The sequence below is a fragment of the Diabrotica undecimpunctata genome, chromosome 5 (genome assembly GCF_040954645.1).
Source record: "Diabrotica undecimpunctata isolate CICGRU chromosome 5, icDiaUnde3, whole genome shotgun sequence".
Classification (NCBI taxonomy): Eukaryota; Metazoa; Arthropoda; class Insecta; order Coleoptera; family Chrysomelidae; genus Diabrotica; species Diabrotica undecimpunctata.
Genome location: NC_092807.1, coordinates 29,624,600 through 29,647,721, shown reverse-complemented (window position 1 = coordinate 29,647,721; position 23,122 = coordinate 29,624,600). Strand labels below are relative to the sequence as shown.

Below are 23,122 nucleotides of genomic sequence, written 5' to 3'. Positions count from 1 at the left end.
AAAAGTGGAGACATCTAGATTTTCTTAAGGCAGTTTTGCAATTGGACTAAATGATTTTGTACTTTTTGTGATGCTGCATTGAGGTCGATATCCACTGCCAAGATTCCCGTGTCATAGGCAAAAGTAGCTAAGAAGGTATTATTGCTGGTTGGAACGTCTGCTGTAAATATCAGATACAGAAATATACCCAAAACGCTACCCTGAGGTACGCCAGATTGTATGATGTGGTAGTTTGAGTAGCTGTCTTCAATTTTGACTTAGAAATAACGATCAGTAACATACGATTTTAATATAAAGTATAGTTGGTCTGTTAGGTGTAATTTCAGTTTGTAGAGGAGACCTTTATGCCATACTCTATCAAATGCCTTTTGTATATCTAAAAACACTCCAGCGCAAAACTTTTTCTTTTCGAGCGTTGTTTTAATTATATTTACTATTCTGTGGCATTGTTGGATGGTTGAGCGTTCACGTCTAAATCCGAATTGGTATTGTGGTATAATTTAGTTTATGTCTACAACTTGCTATATTTTATGTAATAGTAGTCTTCTAATACTTTCGACATTATTGGGAGTAGGCTTATAGGGCGATATGAATTTGCTTGCATTAAGGGCTTACCAGGTTTCGGAATCATAATAACTTGGAAAGTATCGAAGACGTAGTATGCTGTTGTATATTATTGTTAATAACACCACTGCTTTTCTCGGTAGCTTCTAAAGTAATTTATTCTCCTGTTATCAAATCATAGCCAGGAGCTTTCTTAGGATTTAGAATTTTTATTTGTTGTCGAACCTCTGTCGGAGTAAATGTTGTCAGAGGAAGATATAGTTGACATGGAGTTTCGAGATACATTCTTATATCATCATTTTCATCGTTATTAGTATCTGCTGCTGCGAATAGAGTTGCAAGATGGTCTGCGAATACTATTGTTTTTCCTACGCTTGTGTGAACCCAGGTCATATCTGTTTTTCTTAAAGGTGAATTTGTTATTGTAGGTCGTTTAAATTTTTTTGTAGCTTTCTATATAGAGTGGTCTTCATGTGAGAGGTACGAAACATAAAACTGGAAAGAGTCGTTTTTTTCTTCATGTAGTGCTCTATTTAGTCTATGACTCATCCTGTTAAGGGATTTATCTACTGGATTTCTCGTTTGTTGCCATATGCGTCGAGATCTTCTTTTTTTGCTACAAGTTCTTTTATATGGAGGCGGATATTATGGTTTTCTTGCACACTTCTTTGGCGCTGTGGTGTGGCTTCCCATATTGTTGTTTGTAAAACTGTTGTTAAATAATCTACTGCTCTCTCTACATTCTGGTTTTCTTTTATCCTAATATCTAGACTAATCTTTGTATTTACAGAATTTTGGAAAACATCCCAGTTTGTTTCTTTAGTCGTGAGTTTGGGTGATGGTGTTCTCCATATTATGTGTGTGCTTAAAGTTATTATTATTATTTTGCTGTGATCTGATGTGAAATCAAAGTTTAATTCTATTGCACTATAAATGTCAGCTATCCCTTTTATTACAGCAAAATCTACCAAATCTGGGATTTTGTTGGGGTCATAGGACAGTATATGGGTTCTCCCGTTGATAAATATCTTAGCTTATTTTGTTGGGTGATATTCATTAATGCTCGACCCTTAGACGTGATTAATCTTGGTCCCAATGTTTGGCATTTCAGTCTACCGCTACTATGAATTTGGATCCAAGAGTGTGTTTGAAATCATAATACTCTGTTCTTGAAATAGGATGTCTAGGTAGGCTGTAGGCTGTAGGCTGATGATACACTGAGAGAGGTATTTGTTCCGATTTTAATGATTGCTGCTTGGATTTTTTGCGTAATATAAGGGTGGACTGTATAGTGTTTAATTTTTGATTTAATAATAACGGCGGAGCCTGCATGTGCTCCTCCGACTGAATGATTTGCATAATACACAGTATAGTAAGGTATCTTAAGAACCGTTCTTTGTATGGCATGGATTTCAGATATTAAGATGTATTAGGTTTGTAGGCTCGTTCTGCATTGCAGTTGGAAACTGCACTGTAGCGTACTGAAAATCACTTGATCCTGGTCCGTTCCCTGTTGAAAACATTTTTACTTCATTTAGAGCTCACTTTTATTTCATATTGACTGGTTAAATGAAAATTTATTTAATTACCAATAATCAATTTAAAATTACCAAATGACGAGAAGATTAATAATTAGTTAGCACAATTACAAGATTTTCAAAATTATTATTTTTTCTGGAGAACCCCAAAATTCACATTAAGCTTGAGAGTTATTTTGAAAATTATATTAATATAACTTGAGTATTTTGTAGATGCTACATAACGCTAACTCAAAGTCTTCACTTGATTATGGGTGGAGCACCCGCAGGACCTGCTGGTACTGGAAAAACGGAAACAACGAAGGATCTCGGAAAAGCTCTTGGTATGATGGTCTACGTGTTTAACTGTTCTGAACAAATGGATTATAAATCGATCGGTAACATTTACAAGGGCTTATCTCAAACGGGATGCTGGGGTTGTTTCGACGAATTTAACAGAATATCTATTGAAGTATTATCCGTCGTTGCAGTTCAAGTCAAAATCATACAGGATGCCATTAAAGACAAAAAGAAAACATTTTTTTTCTTGGGAGCAGAAATAGTGTTGGTCCCTACGGTAAGATGTTATTTATTAAATAAAGTATAGTTACAATAAAATTACATTGCATTTGAGGTTATTACGATACGTTTACTAATAGTTATATAAAAGTTGAAAAAGTTGAAAGTGTTTCTGACAAGAAATTAAAAAGTGTGATTAATAAATGTAATACGATATTCGAATTGTACGAGATTTTAATCAAATACGCTGTTTACTAATAAGAAAATCAGAATATTATCGGTTCACCACATTTTGATAGCTCTTCTTACATTTTAATGGGTAATATGGGGTCTTTTTCAGTGAACCAGCTGTAACAACAGACGAATTCATGATACGTTTTAGCAAGTTAATATTTGGTCAGCACAATTTATGCGAATTCGTAATTATGTACTCTTTATCAGTGGCGTTTCATAGAGGCATCTTAAAAGTCTTGTATTAAAATTTGAATTTATTTGAAACATTTATATTATAAAATAAAAATAGGTAGGCAACGTTTTTTTTTTAAATAATTTGTTTAGATAATAATTAATTGCCAAATAACAAATATTTATATTAATAAAATCCATAAACTAATTTTCGAAACCAAATTCGGAATTTCGCTTTAATCTGTGCCTTCTAAAAATTGCAAGGCAAAACAGACGTTGATAAAAATGTTATTAGAGACATGGGGAATCTAAAAATTCCATTCCACAACATATCTCCTCAACTAAGCAAAATTCTTAGCGAATTGGTTTCTTCTACTCGTACAGAGTATATCGGAATAAAAAGGAAAATACAGTTAAGATTTGATTTCACGTACAGGGCGCCTGCGCATCCGCTTATACATATTTCGGCCTAATAGGCCTCATCAGAACGGCTTTCGCAGTCGCTCTAGAGCTCTATTCACTAAGAATACCATTTTGCAGAAAACCAGTATCGCTGCCATATATGAGCGACACTTAGACGCTGATCCATTCCTGACGGCGCTCACAATCTTGTCAATAACACTTCAACAAAGGTTTGTTGTGCTATTGTTACTGTTCTATATTGGCAAACTTTGGTGACTGTATGTCCGGCGTTAACAAAAGTCTCGTCGAGGTAGTAAACTTTTTGTTTTGCCGCACGATATTTCCGAATTAAGCGTAGATAATTACGTCGCCAGGATATAATTTCCTCCTTATCTGTTAACATGGAACTCCGGCATCATTTTGTATATCGAAAATTAAGATCTTGTAATGATTTTTATAATAATTCACGAATATGTCAGAGTCGGAGCCCTATTTTCAAAGAAAAATGAATGTTCAGTTCTGCGGATTTTAAGTTCAATACTTAAAAGGTTTTCGTCGGCGTTTGCATATGGAGATTTAAAATCATTTGTTAGTTTTTTCTTGCGCACAATACGTTTAACTGTTGCTACTGATACTCCTTTTACAAAAAGAACAAAAGCAAAAAAAAAAAGGTAGTATTTTTTAGTCGATCATATAGGGTAAACCATACAATTATTGGACACTTAAGAAAATTTCAACTTTAAAAATTCGTAATTCACATTGTTCTCTGCAGATTGAATTGAAATTTATACAAAAGGTAGTCTAAACAGTTTATTACAATATGGATAAAAGGATTTAAAGAAGGTGTTAAATATTTTTTGTTAATATATATTTATTAAAAATAGTTACAAAAATTATAGTTATTGGACAGTTTATTTAGTTACAGGACACTCAAAATTAGTTATTGGACGACTGCTTTAACAAAATAAAAAACTAGAAACAAATGAAAATTACAGGAAAAACCTAAGATTTCTGTGCGGTATGGGGTACCTATATACAGTTGACACAATTAAATTTTATAAATGCTTTTGTGCTTCTTTGTATTGAGTGAAAAGTTCGTCAATGTCTTCATCCTCACTGTCTTGGTTACTGTTATTAGCATCAGAATCACTATCCTGGAGATTGAAGCAGTTGTGACATATAAATAGATCACCATCGTTAGGTATATGCTGTCTATAATTAACAGGAATACAAGATTCGTGATAATAAAGATTACAGTCATCGCATTTTAATTTGTTCAATTAATTATCATTTGAACAAATAAAACATTTGACTTTTTTTGAATTCTTTTTCTTGCTACACTGGTTTATGGTTAATTTTTCTTCTCTTTTCCGTTTCCTTTCTTGTTTTTGTTTTTCCTGCTCTTCTTTTATCTCCTCCTTTTTCCGTAATATTTCTTGATATCGTGCAGATGTAATAGCAAAAGGAAGTCGTTCCGTGTTACGTTTATTTTTTCTTTCCGGTACAGTAGGAGAAGTTAAAAAGTTACCCAACAATTCGTGTTTAACAATAATTTTACTTGTAGAGGGTAAGTCATAAACATTAGTTTTATATTGTTGAAAATGGATATCATTGGTACTGCTACTCTCAGAAATATTTACATTTTCAATACCACTCTGTTCTGATGTTTTTATTTCAGTATTTTTAACGGGAGATGTGATAACCACATTTTGAATAATATTAATGTTTGTGTCTCTATTTTTTAGAACCATTGGGTTATCCGAATGTTTTGGATCATGTTCAAAAAAATTCCAAATTTTGAACAACAAATTCAAATTATCATCGCTAGGTAGATTATTCTTTGGATTTTCTTTTAAATTCTCTAAGCTATGAACTTTTTCAGGACCTAAGATATTTACAAAAGTATTATAGTCCATCTTGGGTTTCTTTTGATGATCTGAAATGATTAAAATTTTTACTACTTCTTTGCCTAAACATTTTGTGTAGTCAATAGCATCTGCATTAAATGGAAACAATCCGCAAGCCTTGAAACCATTTACTACTGTTTCAGTTTTACAGCTTTTTTTTATAGCTTGCTCCAATATAGAAGCAAATACAACCTTATTCACTACCCCTCCTGGATGCTGTTCTTCCCATTCTCTCACTGATTGCCGCCAATCTTCTTTTAATGGACGGAAAATAGAAACGTCACAGGGTTGTAAAATCCTTGTGGCGTTAGGATAAAGTGCAATCACTTCAATCTGCAGTTCATTACACAATGGACTTAATTGGTAACTTAAGTGACTCTTGTGCCCATCTACAAAAAGAATAACTGGAAGCTTAATATTATTTTCAATTAAGTGTGGGTAAAAAACATTCGCAATATACTGATAGAATGTCTCTGCCTTCATCCAACCATTATCGCTTCTGCCCACACCCCATTTAGGATTAATACCTTTAGCAACCTTTTCAGGAATACGTTGATAAGGATAAATAACCATAGGCACGCAAATTTTACCGTCTGCTGAAAACGTAAACATCACAGTGACGTTTTCTTTTGAAGAGCTTTTTTCAACGTTATAAACATTTTTGAAACCTTTCATAGCAAATACTTTTCCAGTAGATGGACATATTTGAAATCCTGACTCATCTCCATTAAAAATTCTTGATGGATCAGTTAGAACTTCTTCTAAATGTTTTACTTTAACATAGGTTTCAATATTTTTAAACCAGTTTTTGATGTCTCGTTCAGATACACAAGCGCTAGCTGCCGTCACACCTTCACTTGTCCTTCTAGAAACCCCTGGATGTCGCTTCAAAAATCCCTAAAAAAAATCAAACGATGAATACAGATTAAAATACATTTTTTTGGTGACTTACTTTTAACCATCCATCTCCAGGTCGATTATCTTTAAAGTTATTGGGGCGCGGATTTTCGATTAAAAATTTTTGCACGCTGCTTTTTAAATCGTTAGCCTTTGTGGGGAAACCTTTTGAAGCAGGTCCTTTTATCCATCTGGAATATTGAATGTAAAATAAAATAATGCTATGGGTTAAGATAATTAAATGAATTTACCTAACCAGAGTATTCTCCTCCTCGCAAGTTAAAATAGGAGACGGTCCAAGTGTATCTTTATGTTCCGGATGTTTTAATTTAAATTCTATAGTGGACTTCGGAATTCCATATATTTTTTTCAGCTGTTCTATATGATTCAGTGCCATTTTGGACATCCTTAACAGCTTCTATAAGTTTCATCTTATCATATTTTCTAAGTTTAGGCATTTTACTACAATCCTAAAAAATCCATTTTTAGTGATTGGACGGTCAAATTTAGTTATTGGACAGCTGTCCAATAACTGTCAAATCGATTACTAAATTAATTTTACTGCTATCTCCAGTTAATTATACGTAAATCCGTTGAAAATTGTAGAAATATGTGGTAAGTGTAGTTCTCTAGTGATTGGACAGGTGTCCCATAATAGAATTAAGCAAGTTTTCTAGTTTAGTTATCGGACAGATGTAATTAAATCCGAATTAAAATCCCTATTACTGTACCAGATCTACCTTAGGGACTATAAGTGCCTTTACTACACCCTTTTAAATAAAAATACAATCTTACCTTAAAAATACCACGTAGTTTAAAAAAAAGTCAGAGCAGATGCTTAACACAATGCTTAAATGTCACTTCACTCACATAACCTAAAAATATTTACCGCCAAAATCACAGAACCCGTTAAAGGCAGAACATAGACATAAGAATGAACGTAATATAGAAACGAGTAGTGCCACCTAGTGAAATATACTCTTGTTGGCACTTGCAGAAATCTTGTGTCCAATAACTGGCGTTTTACCCTACCTTCCAGATAATTTTTTTTGTCTTGTGGGACGCGTCAATGACATGGATGTCGTAAACTTATACTACTGGTGATATCTATTCTTATTCTACGAAATACTGATTAGATATACGGGAAATCGTGTTACTTTAACCTAATATTTTGTCTAACTTTAAAATAAAAATAAAAACTAATTACCAAAATAAGTACAAAAACTATTAAGACAAAGCAATCGAATACAAATTTAACAGCCGATAGTATAACAACAACGATAAACACTGGCTGCAAAAACTGTTCGCATGTTTTAAATAACATCTTTGCCGCTTGATTGATCATTTACCAGTTATGCAATTCCCACTAAGGTATTATCCAATTTAATTTTCAATAATTAACAAAAATGTAATATAATGACAAGTATAAATTTCATGGTAGTACTATCTTCGCCCTCGTAGCAAATATTTACTTGTCGATGACAGTTTTTAGATAACATGAATCATTTTTCAACGATATGTTTGGATTTAAGAAATTCATTTGGTAAAAGCTTTAATCGTAGGAAGTCACATACCTATATTTGCATCGTAGTATGGTAAGATCGTTTAAATACGAAATTCACAAAACGACAAAGGCAATAATAGAGACATAATGATAGAATTAATTTATAATAAAATAATTCAATTCCAATAAAAAAAAAGGAAATAATCACGTTGCGACAATTATACGATTTTCCAACAGGTGGCCTTTACGACAGGCTTTACCTTTAATTAGGTATAAAATGATCTTTTAACATATTTCTAACAATTTTTTTCAGATTGGATTATTTATAACAATGAATCCCGGTTATGCAGGCAGAACTGAACTTCCAGAAAATCTTAAAGCTCTTTTTAGACCTTGCGCTATGGTTGTACCCGATTTTGCTCTAATTTGTGAGATTATGTTAGTAGCTGAGGGTTTTATGGAAGCTAGACTGTTAGCCAGAAAATTTATAACTCTTTATACTTTGTGTAAAGAGTTACTGAGCAAACAAGATCACTACGATTGGGGACTGAGGGCAATTAAGTCGGTATTAGTAGTAGCCGGATCACTTAAGAGAGGAGATCGACAAAGACCAGAGGATCAAGTCCTGATGCGAGCGCTAAGAGACTTTAACATACCGAAAATTATAACCGATGATGTTCCGGTAAGATCAAATTTATATGATTAATATTATCATCAATATAATATCACTTGTCCTCACTTATTTTGTGATATATATATATATTATATATATATATATATATATATATATATGTATATATATATATATATATATATATATATATATATATATATATATATATAAAATTCACTTTTTTGTGTGCCAAGTTGTAGCGGCTTATTTCCTTATGTCATAGTCCCATCTTAAATTTGGACATCTTCTTGGTCTCTTGACACCTCTTGGATACCACAGTGTAATTCTAGTGGACCACCTATTGTCAATTCTTCTCGCTAAATGTCCCGCCCACTGCCATTTTAAAGATTTAATTCCATGAATTATATCAATAACCTTGATTTTCTGTCTTATCCATTCTATTCTTTTTCGAGCTCTCTTTGTTATACTTAGCATGCATCGCTCCATTGACCTTTGAGTGACTTTTCGATATCATCTCTTTCATGTGAGTCCAAGTTTCGCAGCCGTGTGTCATGATGGGTAGTATACACTGATTGAACGCTTTTTTCTTGAGGTGGCTTGGCATCTGAGATTTAAATATAACTGCATTTCTACCAAAAGATGTTGAAGCTAGTTTCATTCTTCTGTTGATTACTGGAAGTAAGAAGCCAGATTTACGTATTCATTGTCCCAGGTGTACATATTCGTCTACTGTCTTGTTTATTATTACATCTACTTGTTTATTATTACATCTTGGGCATCCACTAGCTCGTTGTCCATGGTTTTTGTTTTCGTAATGTTCATTTTTAGGCCTTCATTGCTAGCTGCATTTAAGGCGCTTATATGTTCTTGTAGTTCTGCAGGATTTTTAGCAATCAGAACGATGTCGTCTACAAAGCTTAGATGGCTGAGGTATTCTCCATCAATGGATATTCCTTTGTTTTGCCAGTTCATTTTGCTAAATATATTTTCTAGATTTGCAGTGAAGAGCTTTGGTGATAGTTGCGTCTCCTTCTCGGACGCCTCTGTTAGTTGAAAATTCTGGTGTGTTTTCATAAATTTTTACCTTACCTTTTGCTTGTCTGTATATATTTGCTAAAGTCTATGTACGGTTTGTCAATGTCTTGGTTGGGCAAAGTTTCTATTACTGCCTTGGGATAGAATTAAAAGCTTTCTCGAAATCTATGAAGGTTAATGCTATCGGTATTTCATATTCTTGTTCAGCTATATAATATATATATTTTTCTAAATTTTTATATATTCATTTTCGCCATTTATTTTTCCTGTGCAAGTTGATCTGCCATTTATTGTTTTAAACATTCCTATCTTTATAAATATCGAATTTTAACTTTTCTACCACCTTCAAATCCAGAAGAGTAATATTTGATCCTGGGTCATGAGCTCCACAAAATTTTCTATTATTTGTTAAAGGTACTTTTAATTTGATCAATTGCAGTTAATCTAGTTTTTTTTGTCAGTTACTGTTTCATTGAATGTCTCCTGTACAGCAATATTATTAACATATTTAATATTATTTGATTGGTCTTCTTGTGTTTCTTTTATCTTTTTATTTTAAACGTCATACCTATTACTTCTGGCTGAAAACGTCCAGGAATCCTTTTTTATCACAATATTGACAAGGTGTATTTTCTTCTATTATTAAAGTATTTGATTTGATAGGTATTTGGTCAAGAACCGGTTTTATCTGTGATTTATTTTTTTTATAACTAAGCTTTCCAGCTTTCGTAATTCACCTATCAGTTTTTCCATTGTTGTAATGTCAGCTCTATTAATATTATCTTGTATATAAATTGGTATGGCCGCTACGATTAAATCAATTACTATATCAGTAGAAAAAATTAATATTAAATTTTCTTTACGATATGTATAATCAACAAGACTACCATTTATCTACCCAAAAGTACCTTATCACTATTTTAAACAAGTTGCTTTCCCTGCCATATCTACTTCCCCAATATTCCTGCTTGCTTAATTTTACACAAGTTAGAGAGACGTTTCCCCCAGTTTTCTTTACTGACTTTAGGGCTTACGGTTGTTTTATTGTTGTTATATTTTTTCTTTATTGTATTTATCGAATACTTTACTACCTTAGGTTTTTATGGGCTTAATCGGCGATCTGTTTCCTGCACTGGATGTTCCAAGGAAGCGAGACTTGGACTTCGAAAAAATGGTTAAAAAAAGTGCATTGGATCTTAAGCTTCAACCTGAAGAGGGCTTTATTTTAAAAATTGTACAACTCGAAGAACTTTTCGCAGTACGGCATTCAGTTTTTATCATAGGATTTGCAGGTATGTATAGAAAAATCGGCAATATAATTTCCTTTAGGGTAAGTCTGGGAGAGATGGCCCCTAGGGAGGTGGACCAATCAGTCTATTTCGCAAACTATCCATTAGATTTAAACACTAGTAGCGTGAGGGTATTATGTCTGACTACTGTGTCTGTGCTTTTAATTGTGCTCACTTCTAGTGAACATCTAGAGTTAATGAAGATAACACTTTCCAGGTAAGTACAAAATTTTGTCGTAGTTTAGTTGCCGGTATGTTATAGCTAATACATCATAATAATTTCCTGTCAGTAAATGATATATGTGAAAAGCAATATTGCAGTGCAGAGGTACAGAGCGTAGTGATTGTTCTAGGTTGATAGAGCTCAAATCAGATAGCCTGGTCCATCTCTCCCATACAATTGCGAGAGATGAACCAGATGCACCTGGGAGGGATACATCAGATTTTCTGGCAGACAAATCTGGTGTTTAGTTAGAAATGTTTTATTTTTAAAAAATGTGTGAACTATTAATATAATTTGATCAAGGATTTTATAATGAATTACTGATTACTAGAGATTTCATCAGTTCTCTTGTTATTTTGACTGAAATGGTTTACTTGTCTTTCATTTTTAATTACACGTTTTGGTTTTTTTTTCAGAAATACCAACTAGATACGTACGTAAAACAGCCTCCATTGGAGCCAGTTGGACCGAAGATAACTTGGTCAAGGTAATACAAGCTGTGAAGGAGAAATAAATCGATATCAACGAGGCATCTAGGTATTTTAGTACCCCTAAGACTACTCTTAAGAGAAGATTAAAAAACAATCATTCCTCAAAAGGATATTCCGGCCCACAGTCAATATTGGGGCTGAAAAAGAAGATTGCTATACACATATAAAAGTTACAAGCTTATGGCTTTTCGTCCCAAGGGACTTCGTTAAATTGATAGCTTTTTAACTTGCCGAGCACATGCAAATACAACATACGTTTAATGTGACTTTTCAAAAAGCAGGTTAAGACTGACTGCTTTCATTTTTTAGGCAGTTAGAAAATCAGGAGTCTCAAAAATAGTGCAATAGGGATGAATAAATAAGTCACCATCATTAGGCGTTTTGCGTCCAATTCTAAACAAAGGCTTTCCGTAAATAATTCTATTTCATCCGATCCTGAGCACTCTAAATCCAGTTGTGCTACAGAAATAGTGTCTAAATACGTAGTAGTAGTACTTAAGTATGATGAAGGACAACGAACCTATGGACAAACCTGCCAATATATTTAATATGGATCAAATCGGTCTGCAGCTTAACAACAATCCTGGAGAAGTCATTGCTGTAAGGGGTTCAAAAAATGTCAACTTAATAACTTCAGGTAAGAAAGGTGAAACAATAACTGTTGGCAGTTACTTTAGTAATTATGATACTTACATGTTGCATACTACATATCTAAGGGGAAAAACAAAAAAGCTGAGTTCTCTGACGGGATGCCACCAGGTTCACAAGTTGTAATGAATAAAAAATCAGCCCATATCAATTATAATATTTTTTGACTGGTTAAAATCAATTTTTTCCTAGAAAATTAAATGGCAAGGTACTCACTATTCTAGATACCATACATCCCACTGCAACTCAGTTGAAATGCTTGAGTTTGCCGAGGCTAATAAAATCATTTTTCTTAGTCTACCTATACCCTGGCCGCTTAAAACATGGAATCCAAGGTCGCATGATCACTCAATGCAAGCATCGACGGCGCTCGAAACTAGACATTATGGGAAACTGTTCACACCGTCATTTTTTGTGTCATGATACTATAACTTAAATGTTTTATGTATCATGATTTGTGTTTCACTTTCGCTGGCTGGTGAATTTTGTGAAAATGTTTAAAATTAATGTAAATCAATAACCTCTAAAAAACGGTATAAATATATTATAGCAACATTGTTAGTTCGTTTTTGTTGAGCGGTGTAAACGTGGGAAAAGTGGTAACATAGGAAGAGGAATATTTAAGAGTGCGTGCCATTCACATGATCATTCCATCTTTTCAGCGGCTTAACTATAGCCATACTTCACACTATTTACAACCATTAGAATACAGCTCCTTTAAATCTTTCAAAAGCACTACAACACAGTCTGTGATATATCTATTAGAATTATTTCAACAAGACAAATCACAAGGCTTCAGTTTGGAATGCTACTGGGAGAGGCATGCGCAAAGTCAGTTACAGTTCATAATACAATCGATAAATTTAAACGCTGTGAAATTTTTCCACTTAATATATTGGAAATTCCTGATTTCTGTTACCTTATAACAAACAAGGAAGAAATGGAGAACGCTAAAGAACAACGATTGTCTAGTGTCACACATGAAGATCTGGCTGACAAAATTTTGTGTCAACGAGATGAGCCTAATACTGCGGATAAATATTTTCACGAAGAAAACATGATAGAAAAGATTCAACTCGAATGCCAACTTCATCAGTTTCGGGACCATATTTAGAACATTAGGCAACTCCAATGAAAATTCTGAACGAAATTTCATCGATACCATTTCTAAAGAAGAAAACTACTTTACTCGATATTAATAGGAATTTAATAATAATAAAAAAAAGGAAAGCAAGTTCAAATTAAAGAAGGAGAGAAAAAGAAAAAATATAAACTGTTTGCCGATTTTTAAGGGTACATTTTAGAAAAAGAATGAAAATATTGATGTCTACGAAGATAGTTGTATTTAAGTAGAAAGTGAGTGGGATAAAAATATATGTGTAGGTTTTCTCGAAAGTTATAACACAACTACAAGTAAAGATGACTGGGTTCAATATCAAAAGGTTCAGGATGGTCACATGCAAACTGTACCAAATTCAGGGATCTATGTGATTTTTTTGGACAAAGGAAATTGAAATTTAAGAAACTGTAAATTTAAAAATATTTAGTGTACAGTCATTAACCTCGTTATTGAGTTTTAAAAAAGTTTTGTTTTTTGGTGAATCGGATGACGTATTACCTACAAACAAATAATGCAACACGTAGAGACGGGGTCAGAATTTGTGGGCGCGGGGACTTAACGCGTTCAGTTAACATCATACACATCAATTTCCGTAGCAACCCAATAATACATCAGTTACTTAAGTTCGCAACTGCATTGCAAATGGATACCACATCCGTCAAAGCACCTAGCAGTAGCATTATTGATAGAAGGCCTAACCAAGAGGGCCGTGGCAAATCGACTAAATTTAAGCCAATCTACTGTGTCCCGAGTGTATCGTCAGTACCAAGATACTGGTGATTATGTCCACTGACAAAGAGGAGGCCGTAAACAAATAACAACGGAGAGAGATGATCGATTTGTTGTATCGAAATCACTGAAAAATCAGACATTTAACAGTGCTAATGTCAAAGAAGAGCTTAAAGAGGTCCTAGGTGTGGTTATCAGCATTTGGACAGTCAGAAGAAGACTGAAGGCAGCCAACCTGACACCAAATAAAGCAGCTGCGGGTCCCAAGCTAACTGCAGCACAAAAGCAAAGGCGATTAGAATTTGCTCGCGAACATCTGGATTGGGGCGACTTTTAATGGAGCCAGGTATTATTCTCCGATGAAAGTAACATCTGCCTACATGACAATGACATAAGGCGTCAAGTTTATAGAAGGCTAGAAGAGCGATTTGTTCAATGTTGTATACGGGAAATTGTGTTATATGGAGGCGGTGCTTGTATGTTTTGGGCAGGCATTTCCATAGATGGTAAACCCAGTTGGTTTTCGTGCCTGGTGGAGGACGTGGAGGAGGTTTAATGGCGGATCCTTACATCACAGACATTTTGGAGTAACATGTGGTTCCATACGTGGGATTTATTAGTGATGCCTTTATTTTAATGCACGATAATGTGCCATGCCATACCACACGAGTCACCACCACCTATCTGACTGAGACCGGTATACCTACAATAAATTGGCCTGCGTTGAGTCCGGACATAAATCCATTAGATCATATTAAAACATGGACACTAAAAACGCAAATAGTTAAAAAGATTGAAGCCTTTGAACTTTGGATATACCGGAGAATGTTGAGAATCCCATGGACTGCCAGGGTCACCAATGAGGAAGTGCTGAGAAGGATGGGTCGAGACAAAAAATTGTTGAGAACGATAAAAGTACGCAAGACTGCATACCTTGGATACATACTAAGAAATAATAAATATAGTCTTCTGCAGGTCATCATGCAGGGTAGAGTCGTTGGCAAAAAGGGAATAGGTAGAAAGAGGAAATCATGGCTGCGAAATATTCGAGACTGGACAAACATGACTGTAGACGAAATATTCCACTTTGCAAAAGACAGAGAAGCTAAAAATGTGGTCGCCAACCTCTGTTAATGGGGACGGCATAGGAAGAAGAAGAAGAAGAGAAGATCATGTTTGGAATAAGCTTAAACAAAGGCTCCGGGACAGAAATCATGTATCAAGGAGCATAACGGAATTGAAAGCTGCGCTAAATGATAAATGGGGAGCAATGCCTCAAGAATATTAAAAAAGTCATCCGATCCATGCGAAATCGATTGGAAAGTGTAATTAGGAGTAGGGGTGGTAATATCAAATACTGAAAAATAAAGAAATTTAATTTGTAACTGATGATTTCTCTGTTCATAACGTCTTTCTTGCGTTAGTTCCAATGATGAATATTTAGGAAACTCTATTCGTATTGCATATTGTTTTTATAATGCGTCTTCCAAATAATGCAATAGCAGTGTTTGTAACTTCAATAATAAAGTTATTGCTTGCACATTATATCTATTTATTTTTATACTTTTTACATTGAAACAGGAGGTGTAATCTTAAATATTGCTTTTGAGTCGATTGTTTTGGACTCAAGTATAGGTTACATCCTAATTAAAAGTTTGAAATAAAGTAATATTTAATATTACGCATCATTCTATAATATAGTTCTTATAGTTTGATTTCATCTACGTCTTCGGTTTCTCCATAACATCTAAAGACTACCAATTTGGTACGGGTAGTGCAATATCTCTTCAACATTGCTTATGTTCCATTACACTATTTTGATCTTGTCACAGATCAACGTATTATTATTTGTTTAAGTTATTTTTACGTCGGTATCACAGACGATTACATAACTCTTTTGTCAATTCGATCGCGTTTTTTGTGAAAGATAAAAAATAAATCTTTAGGGGAGGATGGGGCATTGTGAACCATCTAAGGAAGATATGCACATACTGTTAAACCAGAAATGATTTTGTTTTCTTTAATTAATTAGGGACGTTCATTAAACATTTAACTGTCATTTAGTTGCAATTGAAACATAATTTATTTAACGTATTTTCAACAAAAAAATGACAACTGACTATATGTCAAAAGTTCACATTGCCCCATAGGGTGGGGCAATGTGAACTACTGAGGAAAGTCACTATTTCATTATCTAATGGCTATGTTTGGTAAATAAAATCAAGTAAAAAGAATTTTTTTATTAAAAATACTTAGAAAACCGGTAACAGAACATTAGTAAAAATAGACACATGTTATATTTATTCAGAAATACAAAATTCACACTGAAATTCTTCATCATCTTCTGGATCTATTCCCGCACATGCTTCATGAGCCCATTTCAGACAGGCCGAGCAACGTACCCATCCTTCTTCATTGGCTGATGAGGAGAACCACTCGTTACAGTAAAAACATTCAGCATCTTCACCATTGCCATCATCTTGTACTTGATGGTTACATTTATTTTTTTTCTTTCCCTTACCATCTTTGGAAGGACAAACTTTTATTTTTTTGTTACTTCTTTCACTATCTTCGTGCTTATCATCATTTATTTTTTTCTTAGCTCTTTCCTTTTTCATTGTTTCTATTGCCTCCTTCGTGTTTATTTCAAGTTCTAATTCTAGCTTATACGGACTAGATGTCAGTACAGCCGTTTTACCTTTTTTGGATTTCCTCTTTGGTTCCATTAATTTACTTCTCTTTGGCAGAGGACGAATGTCTTTAGGGCTGTTTGCTCCAAATGAAGTTGTTGCTCTATTGTGTGCAGGGGAAATTGTCAATTGAAAATCGTTACCAGTATGAAGCTTTGCAACTGAGGTTGAAGCAATTACCTCATCTTGACTTAAGTGAGGCTCTGCAGTTGAAGTTGAAGGAATTGCCTCATCTTGACTTGACACTGGTAGACTATTATTCTCCAAATCTCTTTCAGTCGTAGCAGATGGTGCAAAATCGAGGTCTGTAATTATATTGGGATCATAAGGTACTATCCCACATTTTTTAAAAGCGTTAATAGCAGTCAAAGGTGTTGCAGCTTGTAAGAAAGCCTCACCAAAAATTTTAGAGATTTGGAAAGCTGTTACCACTCTGCCTGGGTTGTTATTAAGAAACTTTTCTAATGCCATATCATAATATCGTGCTAAAGGAGCCATGACAACAACATCGGTTGGCTGCATTCGATGGGTGGAATGTGAAGGCAAACAAATGATATGTACATGTTTTTCCCTAGCCAAATTAATTACTTCTATGTTTTTTGTATGACTGCTGTGTCCATCCAAAATCAATAAGATCGGATCGTCTTCACTTGGTTTCGTTTGTTGAAGAAAATGTTGAAACCATATTAAAAAGAGTTCACTATTTATCCAGCCACTATCGCTACAGGCGAATATTGAACCTGGAGATGCACCAGCTTGGAGTTCAACTTTCATTCTCTTTCTTGCAAAGATTAACATCGGCGGTATGAAGATTCCTGATGATGACATGCAAATAACGGCTGTTGTTATTCCACTTCTATCAGCAGAAGTAAGCCGTCCAACTTGTTTCCGTCCTTTATGCGCCAAGATTTTACTATTACATTTGGGGACTGTACCTAGACCTGTTTCGTCACAGTTAAAAACACGCGTTGGATTGACATGTTTAGAATCCAAAGTAGCTTTACACAGATCAAAAAATTGTTTTACATTGTAACGATTAAAAGCTTCAGCTCTTGCAGCAGATGTTGATTCGGGTTTACGTAATGAAAGCCCTGGGTGCCGTTTTCGAAATCCGTACGCCCAATCTAAACCTTCAAGTTTGTTTGTTTTATTATATGGATGGTCTATGTTATTTTTTTCGGCTAACTGGAAAGCTAGGTGACGAAGATCAAGCAAAGTAATTCCGTATAAACGCTTCTCCATATCTAAGATATAATTATACAATTCTTCTTCCTGTTCCTTGGTAAAAACCGTTTTGTAGAAACCTAGACCCTTTTCGTCAGGAGAAATTCTTGTTACTTTTTCTTTGCATCTGCGAATTAACGTTGCTTTCGGGATACCATAAACTTTACTAGCTTTTAAATAGCCCATTTCCCCAGCTTTAACTGTCCGGATAGCATTCTTCAAAGCAACAAGAGACCAGGATTGTTGCTCAGTTTTCCTCACATAATTTCGTACCATTTCTAACTGCAAAAGAAGCATATAATTAAAAAAGTGTCAAGAAAATATAATGGGGCAATGTGAACCACTCCTAGTCCACGTTGCCCCATGCGTAGTACACATTCAAAATATGGAAATTAACGTACCAGTTCACAACGTATCAAAAGCAAATCTTAATTATTAAAAGCACATTTTACAAGCAACACCACAGTATCAAAAAGTTAAAATAATCATGTCTACTTACCGAGAAATCTTTAGTCAAAAGTAGTAAATTCCTTAGATCAGCAGCGACGAAACACGTGTTTTTAATTATAACACGTCTGAATGTACTCCCCGTGCGTTCACACTCATACTAAAAGTAGATAAGATGTCTAGTCTACGCATATTTGTAGTAGTTACTAGATGCAGTGTTGCCAATTTTAAACAAAATAACCGATGTGGTTTACATTACCCCCATGGTCCATGATGCCCCATCCTCCCCTAATTTCACCAGAAATTTAATAGAATTCGTTGTGTGTGAATTAATATTTTAATTGCTTCTTTAATTCCTTATTCATCTCTTAAGGTACTGGCAAATCGATGGTATGGAAAACGTTGAATAGGACATACTATAATTTAAAGATGAAACCCGTTTATAACGACTTAAATCCCAAAGCAGTTACTAATGATGAATTGTTTGGAATAATAAATCCTTCCACCAGAGAATGGAAAGACGGCTTATTTTCAGTTATAATGAGAGACCAAGCAAACTTAACTGGAGACGGTCCAAAGTGGATTGTTTTGGGTAAATATATTTTACGTTACCGCATATTAGGTTAGTAGAAAATTTTATGGTTATACCAAAACATAATTACTATAATATAGTATGTATTTAGGTATGCAAGAAGGTCTGGAATCCAGCTATTTCCTTAGAAACTAATTAAATGGTTATTTTAAAATTTTATTTGTTTAAAAAATATATTTATATAATACCACCGTTTAGAGTAACGCATTTAAATTGCATTGTGGGTCAAGTAATTTTGTAAATTTGCACAGGATAGACGGGCTTTATTTAAACAAGGTTAATGTGTGTAGTTTGATTACGAATCAATTAATAGCAGCACTGATGGCTAGTATAATTTTGTTCGAGGGGATTTGAGAATACAAATAAATAAATAGATATTTAACAAAAGCCTACTTTTTAAAATTAAACTCAATACTTTTGTTTGTATCAGAGATAAACCTTTTCATCATCTTTTCGTTGAAGTCAAAAGACAATATGACAAGCACCGTCAGTGGTTTTTCCAACACTGTATTGCTTACAAACGGCTTGATCACTTTCAAAGTAGAGAAACATATTTAAGTTTGTTGCATTTAAAAAAAAATAAGACTTAAAATGATTGATGGCATTAAAAATATCTACAATAGATGTCTTTACATTTACAATCAGTTGCATAGTTATAAGGACTGTACGACTACTATATTAAATTTGCTAATGCCGGTGCTAACTTTCTAGTGAATTTAGTATTTTTTTGCGAAGTTAATTACTTTTTGACAGACCAGAAGTAGCTGGAAATTACTATACAACTAAGCGCACGTGCTCATAGACATTACTAATAGTAAACATATGTAAATACAATGGAACTTTAAAACGATTTATTTACAGTCAATATTTATTTACACCATAGGTAACTATTTTTTAAGAAGGTACGCCTCAAAAATGCCTAATTTTTTGTAAACTGTACCGAACGAGTAAAGGAAAGCTCAACTTTTAATGTTTTCTTTGCTGGAAACTAGTAAGAGTGACCCAAAATATATAATATCTAAACTATTAATAAACCTAAGCCTAAACCTAACCTAACCCAACTAAACCCACTGACGGCTCTTGACTTTAGAGACAAGGTCGGCAAGGTTTTTTGTCTCCTCAGGTAGGTATACCGTCTAATAAAAAGGCTTTAATCATCATAGGAGATTTTTTGTTTCTTTAATAAATTTAGAACCTAAACGTGTTTATAAATTAACTCTAGTCTACGTTGTTTGGAAGTAGCAAAACGGGCTATAACGTCATTGTAAAATTTATTAGAGTTTTGGAAAGATTTTAAAAGTTTTTTTTCTATTGACATTTGAGACAGCTTGACATTCTCTCTTGTTTCATGGTATTTTGAGCTATTTCATCAACACATGCTTGCTATGAATCAAATGGATTAACATTATCAGAATCCAAAACAGAAATCTGCTTCTTTTCTAGACAACATAGAATTCCAGAAGGGTATATAAATTGTGGTCAATTCAAATTTTCAATTAAAAACTGTGTCAGATACCTGGGAACTTATTTAGATAGAAAACTTTTGTGGAAAGATCATATTCAACATATTATTAAAAAAACGGAAAAAGCTATGAATATCCTAAGAGCTTTCTGTAAAACAAACTGAGGTGCAGATCCCAACATTAGTTTAATGTTTTATCGATCTATGATACGACCAGTTTTCGATTATAGCTGTCACTTGTATGGAAACGCATCGAACACCCATTTAACAAAAATTGAGGTACAGAAAAATAAGTGACTACGCTTGTGCCTTGGGTATCTGAAATCTACACCAATTAATGTAATGGAAATTGAAGCTGTTGAACCGGCATTCAATTTACGGAGGTAGTATCTTACCGACAAATATATAGCTCGTAACATTAGCAGAGACCAAGTATTTCTCAAAGATATTCACAATCTGGCTGTTTTAGATTTGACTAAAAGGTATTGGTTTAAGAAAAAATCTCTACTCGTGGCGGTAAGCTACAGAAATCTGTCTAAACTCAAAGAGGTACTTTATAAGGGTCATCTTCCACCAGTTTGTACTGAAAAGCCTCATGTGCCGTTTTCAATAAAAATCAAGACAGAATTTCTCAATGATGTCCAAGGCCTTATGTTTAACGCAGAAATTCAGAAGAGATGGCCTAATTATTATTATATGTTTACTGATGGTTTAAAAAAAGGAAATAACACTGTTTGCGCAGTATACCAACAGTATTCTGGACAACAGCATAAATATAAGTAAACTGATGAAGCCACCATCTACACATTCAAAATGCTGGGTTTAAAGTTTGCTTTTTCTCACGCTTTGACAAAGGAAATGAAGAACTGTGTAATATTTACAGACAGTAAAAGTGCAGTAGAAAGATTATGTGTAACAAATAAATCCAAGCAATTGACTCATCTTGATATAGAGATTTTAAAATTGTAGGTACTACGAGGTTTCAAAGCTCGGAGGGGAAGTTATTATCGCATGGATCAAAAGCCATTCTGGGATATCAGCATTATCAAGCGGAGAAACCATAGACAACAATGTTCTACCGGTGTCAGATATAGATGTATGTAGTAAACAACATCGGCTCAAATTAAAATGACAAGCCAATTATACGGAATTCGAAAGACAGTCATCCTTTAAATATTAGCAACCCACACTTCTTAAAACAAGGTATTTTTATTCAGAGTCCAATAGAAGTTTTATTAAAACTATTAATAGGCTAAGGTCAAATCATGCTCTAACACCTTCAAGAATGTACAAAATGAATCTAGCAGACACTCCAAACTGTACTTGTGGTAAATATGGAGATTTAACACATATCCTATTAGAATGTGTAAACCAACAAGAAAATATTACATGTTTTTATGAAAACTTACGAAAACTAAATGTCTGTTTCCCATTTCACATAAATTAATTAATTTTCTTTGGAAACGTAGAAATCTCTAATTGTATTTATCAGTTAATAAGAAACTGTAAATATAAACTTTAAATGATATAATGTACTAACCATAGAATTAAGATGAAACTTGTAAGTAATTTGCGAACATACCAATCATGTAATAAACCTTTTAATACGAAAAAATTAAAAAAAAATGGAAAAAAATCTTTTAATTTCTGTGAGTGTTTTTTAAATCTATTTGTAAATCATTTGTTTGTAATGTTTCTAATTGTTTTACAGTTTACTTCTGATGAAGCTATAAAATAAAAGGCGAAATATTGAGTCTTAGAAAAAAACAAAGATTTTTATTATAGACCACTATACCTGATATTTCCTACAGATTTATAAATTATTTTTTGGTCGAAATAATCACTTTTAATATATATATATATATATATATATATATATATATATATATATATATATATATATATATATATATATATATATATATATATATATATAAGCGAGGTTCCTACAGCCTCTGCCGCTTCTCGTCGCCCCATTCGTCTTCTTTGATGGCTCTATCTCTCATTATGTGCAGTACATTTTCTTCACAGGCAATTGAAGGCCTTCCTCTTCTTCTTCTTTGTTGTGGTATGTAATTTAAAGCTTTCTTTGGCCATCTATCTTCATTCATTCGCTTCACGTGACCATACCACACTAGTTGTCTCGATTCAATTCTGTCTACACTGAAATATACAGTATTTGTCCTCCTTCTAATATCTTCATTCCTGATTATGATCTTTTATGGATACACCACACGCTCTCCTTAAAAAATCCATTTCTCCTACTTCTATTCTTTTTCTATCTTTTTTCGTGATCTCCCAAACTTCTGCTCTGTTCTAACGAATTGCATTATATAAAATTATACATGACTTGTAACTTATCCCACCTTCCGAAAATATTAAGATCAGCCTATTAAAACTTTTAATTCATTTTCTTATTTTATTTTATTAAAGAATGATGGATAATTTTTAATTAACTTGTCCAATAGATATCATGGAAATTATTTGGCGTAACTTTTAAATTTTGAATCGTTAAAGAGGTCAGAAATTTGCAAAGCGTTAAAATTCGAAAAATCAATATCTATTTGCATAATAATAGTATCCAAAATTTTAAAATATACTCGTTTTTGAGATCTGTGTCTGTGCCATGTCTTTGTCTTTTTTGGGGGGTTCGGAAATATCAAGCAAGTCCAAAACGTCACTGCGTATATATTGGAAGTTACTATCATAACGAAAATCACTGAGATTTTGCATCAGTTTTGTTATTCTATTTTTAAAATAAATGATGTCAGTTGACTGAGTTTAAACAATATCAAATCGGTTTGGGTAAACACTTTTTAAAAA

At 33.5% G+C, this 23,122-nt stretch overlaps 1 protein-coding gene across 1 annotated transcript in view; it reads left to right on the top strand.

The window, feature by feature from the left end:
• The window catches only part of LOC140441228 (dynein beta chain, ciliary-like), a 217,054-nt gene that overhangs the window by 131,439 nt on the left and 62,493 nt on the right, over positions 1-23,122 (top strand). The window contains exons 13-16 of the mRNA XM_072531813.1: positions 2,316-2,658; positions 8,029-8,397; positions 10,481-10,676; positions 18,619-18,837. Of these exons, the coding sequence (XP_072387914.1) occupies positions 2,316-2,658; positions 8,029-8,397; positions 10,481-10,676; positions 18,619-18,837 (1,127 nt within the window). The remainder of the gene's footprint in view (positions 1-2,315; positions 2,659-8,028; positions 8,398-10,480; positions 10,677-18,618; positions 18,838-23,122) is intronic.